The sequence below is a fragment of the Bufo gargarizans genome, chromosome 3, assembly GCF_014858855.1.
Source record: "Bufo gargarizans isolate SCDJY-AF-19 chromosome 3, ASM1485885v1, whole genome shotgun sequence".
In the NCBI taxonomy this organism is placed as follows: Eukaryota; Metazoa; Chordata; class Amphibia; order Anura; family Bufonidae; genus Bufo; species Bufo gargarizans.
Window position 1 is genome coordinate 391,635,886 of NC_058082.1, and position 12,391 is coordinate 391,648,276.

Consider the following 12,391-nt stretch of genomic DNA (forward strand, 5'->3'; position numbering starts at 1 on the left):
CAAAAGCTGGGTGGCCTCTAGGACGGGAGGTGGTGTTGTCGCTTAAGTGCAGGAAACGCAGGATGGTCTCAAATCGTGTCCTGGACATAGCAGCAGAGAACATGGGCATGTGATGAATTGGGTTCGTGGACCAATATGACCACAATTCATGCTTTTTAGTTAGACCCATGTTGAGGAGAAGGCCCAGAAAAATTTTAATTTCGGAAACTTGGACTGGTTTCAACTGGAAAGGCTGGGCATAAAAGCTTCCCGGGTTGGCGGTTTTAAATTGTGTGGCATACCGATTTGTTTCTGCCACAACTAAGTCTAAGAGCTCCGCAGTCAAGAACAACTAAAAAAAATCCCAGGGCCGAACCGATCTGAGCTGTCTCAACCCGAACTCCAGACTGGGCGGTGAAAGGGGGAACTACAGGTGCAGCTGAAGTTGGGGACTGCCAATCAGGGTTTGCCAGCACCTCAGGGATTCTAGGGGCTCTACGGGCCTGTCTGTGCGGTGGCTGCGACGGGGTAACTACTGCATGTGCCACCGTACCAGCTTCAACTGCCCTTCTGGTGCTCGCCACTTCACCATGTTGTATGGCAGTGCTAGTACTAGGTCCAGGATGGGCTGCGTTGCTGGTGTATGCCTCACCACGTAATCCGACAGCGCCAGCCCCACTCTGCTGCCCTTGAAGTGGATCCTGCGCAACCTGTGGTCTAGCGACACGGGGCCGGGTATGCCTGCGACACGGGGCCAGGTATGCCTGGTGCTATCAGGGACCTCAGCCTCCTCGTCCGAACTTTGGGTCAGAGTGCCACTGCTTTCTACAGGTTCATATTCTGACCCGCTAGATTCATCAGATGAGGGTTCCCATTCCTCATCCGACTGGGTCAGAAGCCTGTAGGCCACTTCAGAAGAATACCCCCTGTTTGACATTTGGGCAACTAAATTTAGGGGTATTCCCCGAGACTACCCAAGAAAAAAAAGCAAGCCTGTCTTACAAATGGGAGGCTAGCGAAGTACCGGAGGCCGCTGCGGTTGATAAAAAATATCAAAACTGATTTTTTTATTGCCGCAGCGCGTGTAAAGTGATTGTGCATTGATCAAAAAAATATATATTTTTGTCACTGCGGTGGGGCGGGCGTGGGCGAACGCACGTGTGGGCAACCGATCAGGCCTGATCGGGCGAACACTGCGTTTTGGGTGGAGGGCGAACTAAGGTGACACTAATACTATTATAGATCTCACTGTGATCAGTTTTGATCACTTACAGATACTATAAAAGTACAAATGCTGATTAGCGATACGCTAATCAGCGAATCAGTGAGTGCGGTGGGCTGGGCGCTAAACAATCGCTAAACTACCTAACCAAGGGGCCTAAACTATCCTAAAGCTAACAGTCAATACCAGTGGGAAAAAAAAGTGACAGTTTACACTGATCACTTTTTTCCCTTTCACTAGGTGATTGACAGGGGGCGATCAAGGGGTTAATTGGGGTGATGGAAGGTGATCTGGGTGCTAAGTAAAGTTTTGGTGGGTACTCACAGTGATGCCTTCTCCTCTGCTGAGACCAACCGACGAAAAGGACCAGCAGAGGAGCAGGGAAGCCATTTAACACATCATATTTACTAATATGATGTGTTAGCTGGCTTCTGATTCGATTTTTTTTAAAAATCAGCAACGACCATTGGCTGGCAGGTTGCTGACAAAATACTCCTTGAACTTTTGCCGGCCCGCGATGCGCATGCGCGGGCCGGCTCTGACCGAAGTCGGGAGGTGGTTAATTATACCCTGTCACCTTTACTAAGTCCCCTGCCCCCCTTAATCATACCCAGTGTCACCCAGAGCCAGTCCCCTGCCTCCCTTAATCATACCCAGTGCCACCCTTACCCAGTCCCCTGCCCCCTCAATTAGACCCTGCCCCCCTTAATCATACCTAGTGTCACCCATAGCCAGTCCCCTGCCCCCCTTAATCATACCCAGTCTCACCCTTATCCAGTCCCCTGCCCCCTTAATTTAAGGGTCAGGAGCTCTGCACACACTTTCGACTGTCAGTCGAACCCACAGCACACTACAGTGTATGGGCCTTTAGCTATATAGGTGATTACTGTCATTCTAATCCTGCATGCAATGATAAAGTACAGGCCAAGATTTGTTTACTATCATTAGGCTTAGTGGCCAGTGTAAACACTGCAGGATATTATCTTTTCCTTTTTTTTTTTTTTTTTTTTTTATATAGATATTGACATGGAAAAGTAAAAAATAACCACCTAAAATTCTTAAAAATATGTTCAACCTAAAAAACACAATTTAAACAATAGATCATTTTATAATGACACATTCCCTTTAAAAATAATCTGTCCCAGGAAATTTACTGTTAAAGGGGTTATCCCATCTTAGACAATGGGGGCATATATCGCTAGGATATGCCCCCATTGTCTTATAGGTGCGGGTCCCACCTCTGGGACCCTCACCTCACCTACAAGGAAAACTGAGTTGGGGAGAGTTGTGGCTGGAGGACACCAGGTTTCCTGGGGTTTGTCCACCACCAGGCGTAGCTCCCCGACTCTCCCATTGAAGTGAACGGGAGCGCCCCGCGCATGCGCGGCCACCACTCCCATTCATTTCTACAGGGAGTGCAGAATTATTAGGCAAGTTGCATTTTTGAGGATTAATTTTATTATTGAACAACAACCATGTTCTCAATGAACCCAAAAAACTCATTAATATCAAAGCTGAATATTTTTCGAAGTAGTTTTTAGTTTTAGCTATTTTAGGGGGATATCTTTGTGTGCAGGTGACTATTACTGTGCATAATTATTAGGCAACTGAACAAAAAACAAATATATACCCATTTCAATTATTTATTTTTACCAGTGAAACCAATATAACATCTCAACATTCACAAATATACATTTCTGACATTCAAAAACAAAACAAAAACAAATCAGTGACCAATATAGCCACCTTTCTTTGCAAGGACACTCAAAAGCCTGCCATCCGTGGATTCTGTCAGTGTTTTGATCTGTTCACCATCAACATTGCGTGCAGCAGCAACCACAGCCTCCCAGACACTGTTCAGAGAGGTGTACTGTTTTCCCTCCTTGTAAATCTCACATTTGATGATGGACCACAGGTTCTCAATGGGGTTCAGATCAGGTGAATAAGGAAGCCATGTCATTAGATTTTCTTCTTTTATACCCTTTCTTGCCAGCCACGCTGTGGAGTACTTGGACGCGTGTGATGGAGCATTGTCCTGCATGAAAATCATGTTTTTCTTGAAGGATGCAGACTTCTTCCTGTACCACTGCTTGAAGAAGGTGTCTTCCAGAAACTGGCAGTAGGACTGGGAGTTGAGCTTGACTCCATCCTCAACCTGAAAAGGCCCCACAAGCTCATCTTTGATGATACCAGCCCAAACCAGTACTCCACCTCTAACTTGCTGGCATCTGAGTCGGACTGGAGCTCTCTGCCCTTTACCAATCCAGCCACGGGCCCATCCATCTGGCCCATCAAGACTCACTCTCATTTCATCAGTCCATAAAACCTTAGAAAAATCAGTCTTGAGATATTTCTTGGCCCAGTCTTGACGTTTCAGCTTGTGTGTCTTGTTCAGTGGTGGTTGTCTTTCAGCCTTTCTTACCTTGGCCATGTCTCTGAGTATTGCACACCTTGTGCTTTTGGGCACTCCAGTGATGTTGCAGCTCTGAAATATGGCCAAACTGGTGGCAAGTGGCACCTTGGCAGCTGCACGCTTGACTTTTCTCAGTTCATGGGCAGTTATTTTGTGCCTTGGTTTTTCCACACGCTTCTTGCGACCCTGTTGACTATTTTGAATGAAACGCTTGCTTGTTCGATGATCACGCTTCAGAAGCTTTGCAATTTTAAGAGTGCTGCATCCCTCTGCAAGATATCTCACTATTTTTGACTTTTCTGAGCCTGTCAAGTCCTTCTTTTGACCCATTTTGCCAAAGGAAAGGAAGTTGCCTAATAATTATGCACACCTGATATAGGGTGTTGATGTCATTAGACCACACCCCTTCTCATTACAGAGATGCACATTACCTAATATGCTTAATTGGTAGTAGGCTTTCGAGCCTATACAGCTTGGAGTAAGACAACATGCATAAAGAGGATGATGTGGTCAAAATACTAATTTGCCTAATAATTCTGCACTCCCTGTATGGGGCCGACGGAAATAGCCGAGCCAGTGCTCGGCTATTTTCTGCGGCTCCATAGAAATGAATAGAGGGTGGCTGTGCATGCGCGGTGCACCCTCCTCAACTTTCTTTGCTCCGTTCTCCTTGTAGGTGTGGGTCCCAGAGGTGGGACCCGCACCTATTAGACAATGGGGGCCTATCCTAGCGATAGACCCCCATTTTCTAAGATGGGATAACCCCTTTAAGCCAGATCCAATGAACAATAGGGCTTAGAAAGCTGACTGTAATAGTACCTTTCAATAAGCAATCTGTTGCTTTATTCTGGTGAAGCACTTGTAATTCATATGCAAATGAGAGCCTAAGTCCACCGAGAATGGGTCCGAGGCACACATACTGCTCCTCCAGCTTCCTCTGCCAGCCCCTACCTCTCCTCCTTGATTGGCAGGACCAGGCATCATTACATTTAGATGAGCTCAACCTACAAGGCTTTGTGCCTAGCTTAACTTTGAATTTCCAGGTGATTCCCTTTAAGCTGGCCTTTAGAAATATCCTAGCTGATCAAGCTGTTGGATTTTAACATGTTGACGTTTTTGGAGGTAAGCCAATGCAAAAAGACTTTGAAAGGGAATCTGTTACGTTGTGCATCCAGTCCCATCATAGTATAACTGAGGAAATATAAAGCAGATTTATATATAGTTTTCTAGGAAGAGAATCAATATAACTTGTAATTTATTGATTTGAACCTCTGCTTATTGTCAGTGATCAACAGGCATTGCTGTACACACAAATACTAAAATAGCAATCAGTGTTATAACGACACATGTCAACTAAACTCAGAAAGAATTCAGATTTAAAGGCATAAATGACCAGTTTTACTGAAATGTTTCCCACAAAACTTTATCTCAGCCTTCTTCATCGTGATAGCGTCAATTTAACACTAAAAACACTAAAAGGCTCAACTTGTGATTATAGCTGAAGATTCTGAAGTCTCTTGTAGGAAAAAAAATAAGGGGGCCATTTACTATCAGAAATACACCTATATTAGGCGTATTTCTGGCGTAGATTGTGGCACAAAGGTTATTTGCGGTGCAATCTGCAACTTTTCCCCGCTCATTCCAGGTCTAAAAAAGTGGGCGTGGCGTGGGTGGGGAAGGGCCGTCAGGCCAGTCTCATTAATAATTTTTTATGCTAAACGTCTAAAACACCGGTCTTAATAAATGACCTCCTAAGTTTTATGTTACCAGAACCATCTTATGGTTCTTTGTTCTCGTAGTGTCAGAATACCACACAGGAAAGATCCATGAATTAGTACTACTAGGACAATAATTGCTAACTCAGATCATGAATAACCATACAGAAAAAAAAATAGCAAAATATTAGAATAACACATAACGTTAGTGTTATCAGTACCACTGGCAGTACACATAGATTAATCAGTGTTGAATAAATCATGATAAACTGTCGTACAAATAAAAGCCTATATACAGCATACCATGCAGACTGATCATCTGCATTACATAACAATACAATGTAACCAAAAACAAACATCTGATTCATAAAATCCTCAAGTGCAGAATACTTTTGTATACATCAAATATTGCATAGACAATTTTAAAGTAATCACTCAAAAGTGCAAAAGGCTTTAAAATTATTGTTTATACAGGCTATAAATTTGCTTATTCTGTCAGTTATTTTATTTTTTCCAACAAAATTTCATTAAACCCATACTTCAGTCCATCTGGGCATATGTTGGCAAACTGTAGTGGAGACCTCTTGTAGTGAAATTTTACAGATCCCTAAAATGACAAAAGTTACAATTATGACTTGTGTAAGTTAAGGGTCACCCTGGGCTGAGCAGATATTAGGGCTTATAGGGTAAGCGTTTTGTCTGCCCTGCCCTCTTACAGACCCTGTCCCTTTTTGGCAGTTTCTCGAACCTATAAGTCTATAGACAGTATTGTGTCACCAGTGAATGTTCTGTCTAGGGGTCTCTACTCCCCTGTCAAAAAATATATATAATCTTTTTGAAATGTAGTACACTTAGTGCGGGTATAGGTATGTATATACCAACAATCACGATTAAAGGTATTTTTAAAAGTCACTAATTCTAAAAGCAATGTATTTAAAACTCATGTGATAAGAAAATTAGAAAAATCAAACTAATAGGCAATTCTTGTGTAAGTTAACTTTCGATTCAGTTACAGTTTATTTAGAATCTAATTTTAAGACATTTGCTCATCTCTAATGTGGGCCCATTTTTGTTTTTTCCTCCTCATGTTCCACTATAACTCGTTTAATTATCCATTCATATAGCCATATGAGGGCTTATTTTTTTGCCAAACAAGATGCATTTTTTAATGGCACCATTTTTGGGTTTTGGTGTTCAATGTGCATGACATGGTGTCCTTATTCTGTAGCTCAATTCAATTACGGCAATACCAAACTTGTATAGTTTTTATTTGTTTTAGTACTTAAAAAAAAAAAAAAAAAACGCTCACGCCCAAAACTTTTTTATACAAAACTGTATGAGGGCTTGTGGTTTGCGGGATGAACTGTAGATTTTTGTGGTACCATTTTTGTGGTGCTTACAACTGTGTTTTATTTTTTTTCATTACAGTGTACACTGTTTTTTTGTTTATATATTTTTAAGTTTTAAAACATTTATAGGAGTAATAGCACTAATAAAAGTACAGAAAGCATGTTTGTAAATACAAAACAAATGAACGTAGGTCTCCAATATTAGTGGATACCACTAAGTATAGTTTGAAGAACATACATAGAATGCACAGAACCCACAATGCGAGTTACATGAGTAATGCAGTATGAAAAGAAAAGAGCTCAACTCTTGTGACTCTCCCAGACCAAAAAGGAAAGCGAGCTGTCAAGTCTTCCATGGGCCAATGTAGATATTCAAAGTTGTGAGAATTGGCACAGTTTAACCATGGATTTCATATTTTTGATAATCATTAATCACTTAAAGTGGCATTTTCTCATATAAAGTGATGTGATTAACCCTATGAATAACTGCTGATATAGAAAGTGAGGGAGACCTCCACTTGGACGCAGCAAGAATCCTCCTGGACATCAGGATATATTATAAAAGCTTATATGCAGTGTTATTAAATGCGGCTGGTTTGACTCCATAAGGACACAGCCTTATTTCACTTTAAGGACCAGGACATTTTTTTGGCAAATCTGACCAGTGTCACTTTAAGTGGTGATAACTTTAAACCGCTTTGACTTATACAGGCCATTCTGAGAGTTTTTTCCTCACATATTGTACTTCATGACACTGGTAAAATAGAGTAAAAAAAAAATAATTCATTTTTATTCATAAAAAAATACCAAATTTGCAAAAATTAGCAAATTTCCAAGTTTCAAGTTCTCTACTTCTATAATACATAGTAATACCTACAAAAATAGTTATTACTTTACATTCCCCATATGTCTACTTCATGTTAGGATCAGATGGGGAATTCAATTATATTTTTGGGGGACGTTACATGGCTTAGAAGTTTAGAAGCAAATCTTGAAATTTCTCAGAAATTTTCAAAAAAATGCTTTTTAACCTCTTTAGGAAACAGAGTGTACCGGTATGCCCTGATGTCCTGGTACTTAAAGGGGTTATCCGACTTAAATAAATTCACTCTAATTACTCTTATTATAGTCTATTGAAAGTTTCTTCTAATCATTTACATTAGCTATCTTTCCCTGTTTGGCCAGTTCACTTATGGGTCATGTGACCCCTGACGTCAGCAAGCCGACTCTGGTGATGACGTCTCGTTTACAGGCTTCTCCCTGCTTGAGGGAGTGGCCAGGGTCTGTAAACGAGACGTCAGCGCCTCTGGTGCCCTCCCCTCTCCAGCTCTTCTCACACTGCCTCGGCTCTGGTATGCGATCGCTCATGCGCAGTACATACCAGAGCCGAGGCGATCTCTTCTCCGGCAGCAGGGTATGTTTCTCCCTCCTGCACTTACTGGGGCTAGAGTTACACAACGCCGACCTTTCGGCCAGTATACTCGACAGGCCGCACCAGGGCAGCTCTTACCAGTGACACCAGGCTCCCTGAATCCAGCAGTGCCACGGCCAGAGTGCACCCCACTTCCCAAGCCTGGGAAAATGTATTAATAATAGCTAGGGAACAACAACTGGGGGCAGAGTCGGTGTTTCCCCGTTTTGTGGTTTGTCAAGAGATGTAGTATTGAGTAAACCAGCTGCGAGGTGAATCCATTGAACAGTAGGTGGTGCCCCAGGTTTATCGCAAACTCGTGTTAGAGTTAGCCCAACAGCATGTTCTCGGGGGGTCATCTGGGAATGAAAAAAATGCAGGACCGGATTCTATAGCGGTTTTACTAGCCCAGTGTGTTCAGAGAGGTAGAAGAATATTGTAATTCTTGCCCAACCTTCCAGATAACGAGCCCCCAGCCACATTTCTGTAGTCCCCTGGTACCCCTCCCGTTTATCGAGGTCCCGTTCGAGTGAATCGCTATGTAGGCCCGGTACCGAAGTCTACTAGAGACCACCAACACATCTTGGTTGTCCTAGACTATGCCACTCGGTACCCGGAGGCAGTGCCACTGCATCGTACATCAGCCAAACTAATAGCTAAGGAGTTAATGGGGATGTTTTCTCGAGTGGGTCTGACTAAGGAGCTACTTCTGACTGACCAAGGGACTCTGTTTATGTCCAAGGTCATGAGCGAACGCTGTAAGTTGCTCAACATAAAACAGCTACGGATGTCCATGTATCATCCGCAAACTGATGGCCTGGTAGAGAGGTTTAATCAAACATAAAAAAATGCTAAAAAGAGTGGTCTCTACGAATGGGAGAGACTGGGACCTTCTTCTGCCCTATGTCATGTTCGCAGTGCGAGAGGTGCCCCAGGCCTCTACTGGGTTCTCGCCCTTTCGAACTGCTATACGGCAGACACCCTTGCGGTCTGTTGGATGTGGCCAGGTAGATTACAAGGTACACCAGCCAGGGAGGCGAAAGCTGGAGCAGGTGTAAAATGTGAATCTGCTCAAATCCTAGAAAGATAGGTAAACCTATAAGGCAGACAGCCCACGACCAGGGTTCCTAGGGGAAGCAGTTTCAGCCCTTTTGTCAGAAGGAAGGGAAGCGGCTGCCACAGTGAAAATTGCTGACAGCCTCTCCTCTAAACAGGCTCAGGAAGCCAAGGAGTTCATTAGTCGGAACACGGATGTGTTCTCGGACCTCCCTGGATGCACTTCCATAGTCCGACATTACATTGTCACTGAGCCTCAGGCAAAAAAAAAACGGTTAAAACAATACCGGGAACCCAAGGCTTGGCGACAGGCCATCACAGCTAATGCTCCAGCTAGGTGTAATCAAGGAGTCAAAAAGTGAATGGGCCAGCCCGATAGTCTTAATACCCAAGCCGGACGGGACATTGCGGTTCTGTAACGACTTCAGCAAACTGAATGAGGTGTCCAAGTTTGACGCATATACCATGCCCCGAGTGGATGAGCTTATTGAAAAGTTAGGCCAAGCCCGGTATATTTCTGTGTTGGACCTCACCAAAGGGTACTGGCAGGTACCCTTGACGGAGGCTGCCAAGGAAAAAATGGCATTCATCACGCCAGAGGGGCTGTATCAGTACAAGTTATTACCCTGTGGTCTACATGGTGCTCCCGTCACGTTTCAAAGGATAATAGACATTGTACTCCGTCCACATCGTCAGTACGCTTCGGCGTACCTGGATGATATCGTTATCCACAGCACCGACTGGGAAAGTCACTTACCTAAAGTACGGGCTGTAGTGGACTCCCTTAGGAAGGCTGGCTTAAGCGCAAACCCAAAAAAGTGTGCAATAGGGTTAGAAGAGACCAAGTACCTGGGGTATGTAATTGGGCGCAGAACTGTCAAACCTTATGTGAACAAAATTGATGCAATTAGGAACTGGCCTCGACCTGTCACTACTCGACAAGTAAAGTCGTTCATGGGTATGGTGTGGTACTAGATGAGGTTTGTCCCCAATTTTGCTACAGTCGCTGCACCATTGACAGGCCTTTTGAAGGGACGCAAGTCAGTGACGGTTCAGTGGAATGAGCAGGCAGAAAAGGCTTTCTCCGCTTTGAAGTCTGCCCTGTGTGGGCCCCCGGTGTTGGTGACGCCTGACTTAAAGAGGGAGTTTGTGGTACAGACTGATGCCTCTGAAGTAGGCCTCGGAGCTGGACTCTCTCAGGACATCAATGGGGAGGAACATCCTGTTTTTTTCCTGAGCCGGAAGCTTACCCCAGCCGAGACTAGTTACAGTATAGTGCATGGCCATCAAGTGGGCACTTGAGTCTCTCCGCTATTATCTGTTGGGGAGAAAGTTCTGTCTGGTGACCAATTACTCCCCTCTCAAGTGGATGAGCCAAGCCAAGGAGAGGAATGATCGGGTCACCAGATCTTATCTTTACAAAACGTCAAGTTTTCTGTGGAAGACAGGGCAGGCAGGTTACAGGGAAACGCAGATACCCTGTCCCGGGGTACACTGTCTGACGAGTGTTCACCCCCTCAGGGTTGAACAAAAAAGGGAAGTATGTAGGAAGGCGCAAGGGGCCTGCTCCTAGAGGCTCCGTTTGCCCACCTATTTTCACGCCCTTCTTCTCTTGATTGACAGGGCCAGGGCAGTTCTGCTCTTCTCTCGCCAGCCGTGTCTACTGCGAAAATCGTGCGCCGTCCCATTCAGTATTCAGCGCAGGCGCAGTGAGGAAATGTCCTTCCCTCACTGTGCCTGCGCCAAATTCTGAACGGGGCGGTGCAGGATTTTCACAGTAGACACGGCTGGCGGAAGGAGAGCAGCACTGCCCTGGCCCTGTCAATCAAGAGAAAAAGGGTGTGAAAATAGGTGGGCAAACGGAGCATCTAGGAGCAGGTGCAATGCCCCCCCTGCTCCTAGAGGTTAATTAGCATATTATAAAAGTTAGTTTTTCTCAGTAATTGCTTCAGGCAGGGAGATGTCACTAATATAGTTATGTTCAATTGACATTAGCACATCGCTAATGTCAGCCAGCTTAATACCCATTTTTTAGGCGACAGAAACCCTTTAATAATAATAATCTGGTTCAGAAATTTGCTTTTTATATGTAGAACTTTATTAAACTTTGGCATTTACTTCTGAGTCCTAGGTTATTAACTGGAGAAGATAAGAGGGAGGGGGCCTTTTATTGGCTGATCTCACAGTTATTTTCTGTCCCTGAGAAAGCGGGGTAACCCTCCAGGTGGTGCAGTTGTGGAGGCTAAAGGAAAATCAAATTACCGATAAAAGTAATTATAATCTTTTTTTTTTTTTATACTGATAAGTTATTTGTAAAGATTATCAGTCGGCACTCTGGAAGGAGATGGTGCTTGTATCCTGGGTTGCAGGCTCACACATCCAAGTAGAAAAAGTGGATCAGGACTTACTTTTGATGCAAAACAATCTCGACTTTATTGCCATAAACAACATCAAGATTGTTTTGCATCAAAAGTGAGTACTAATCCACTTTTTCTATTGAAGTAAAACAAAAAAGTACACATTTTGACATCGCCATAATCGTACTGAACTGCAGAATAAGGACGTAATGGGACTTTTAGTGCACAGAGAACGCCGTAATAGCAAAACACAAAAAACCTTGAATTGTTGTTTTCACCCCACAAAGAGTTCTTTTTTTTTTCCCTTTTTCTAATAAATTATATTAAATTAAATGGCGCCATTAAAAAAAAATACTCATATGGTCATGTGAACAAAAAATGTAAAAAGATGTGGCTTTTAGAAAGTAGAAGACAAAAGATAAAAACAAAAAAAAATTGCCATGGTCATTAAAGTATAACTGTCGTGTGTGTTTTTTTTGAGTATTGGATTGTGGTAATTAATATCACCTTGTGGACCTATTTCAACTTTTCACTGTGTATTCAATTACCCCTTAATTCCACATTTTGTTCCCTGTACTGCCTATCTTTACCTGTGCTTAAAATAGGGTTGCTAGGCATGGTCCGTCTATCTGTTAAAGGACGGAGGATGCAGAAACAGGATGCGTGCAAGGTCACATTACTGACAGCCAGGGACTGTAAGTAAATGATTAAAGCCAGGTCCTCCCCAGCAGCTGATAACAGTGCCTGGGCTGTGTGCACTTCTCCCTGTCCCTGTGCTTGGCAGACGCTCCCTCACTCAGCAGACTTGGAGAATGCAGAGTTGAACCAGCGCACAACAGGGAAGGGAGATCTGCCATCTGCTCAGTGTATAAATGAAAGCAACATGTGG

The 12,391-nt window shown here is 43.6% G+C and overlaps 1 protein-coding gene across 1 annotated transcript in view; it reads right to left on the minus strand.

The window, feature by feature from the left end:
• Window positions 1–12,391, minus strand: part of MYO19 (myosin XIX) — an 833,713-nt gene that overhangs the window by 51,633 nt on the left and 769,689 nt on the right. The window contains exon 24 of the mRNA XM_044285692.1: window positions 5,869–5,936. Coding sequence (XP_044141627.1) covers window positions 5,869–5,936 — 68 coding nt within the window. The remainder of the gene's footprint in view (window positions 1–5,868; window positions 5,937–12,391) is intronic.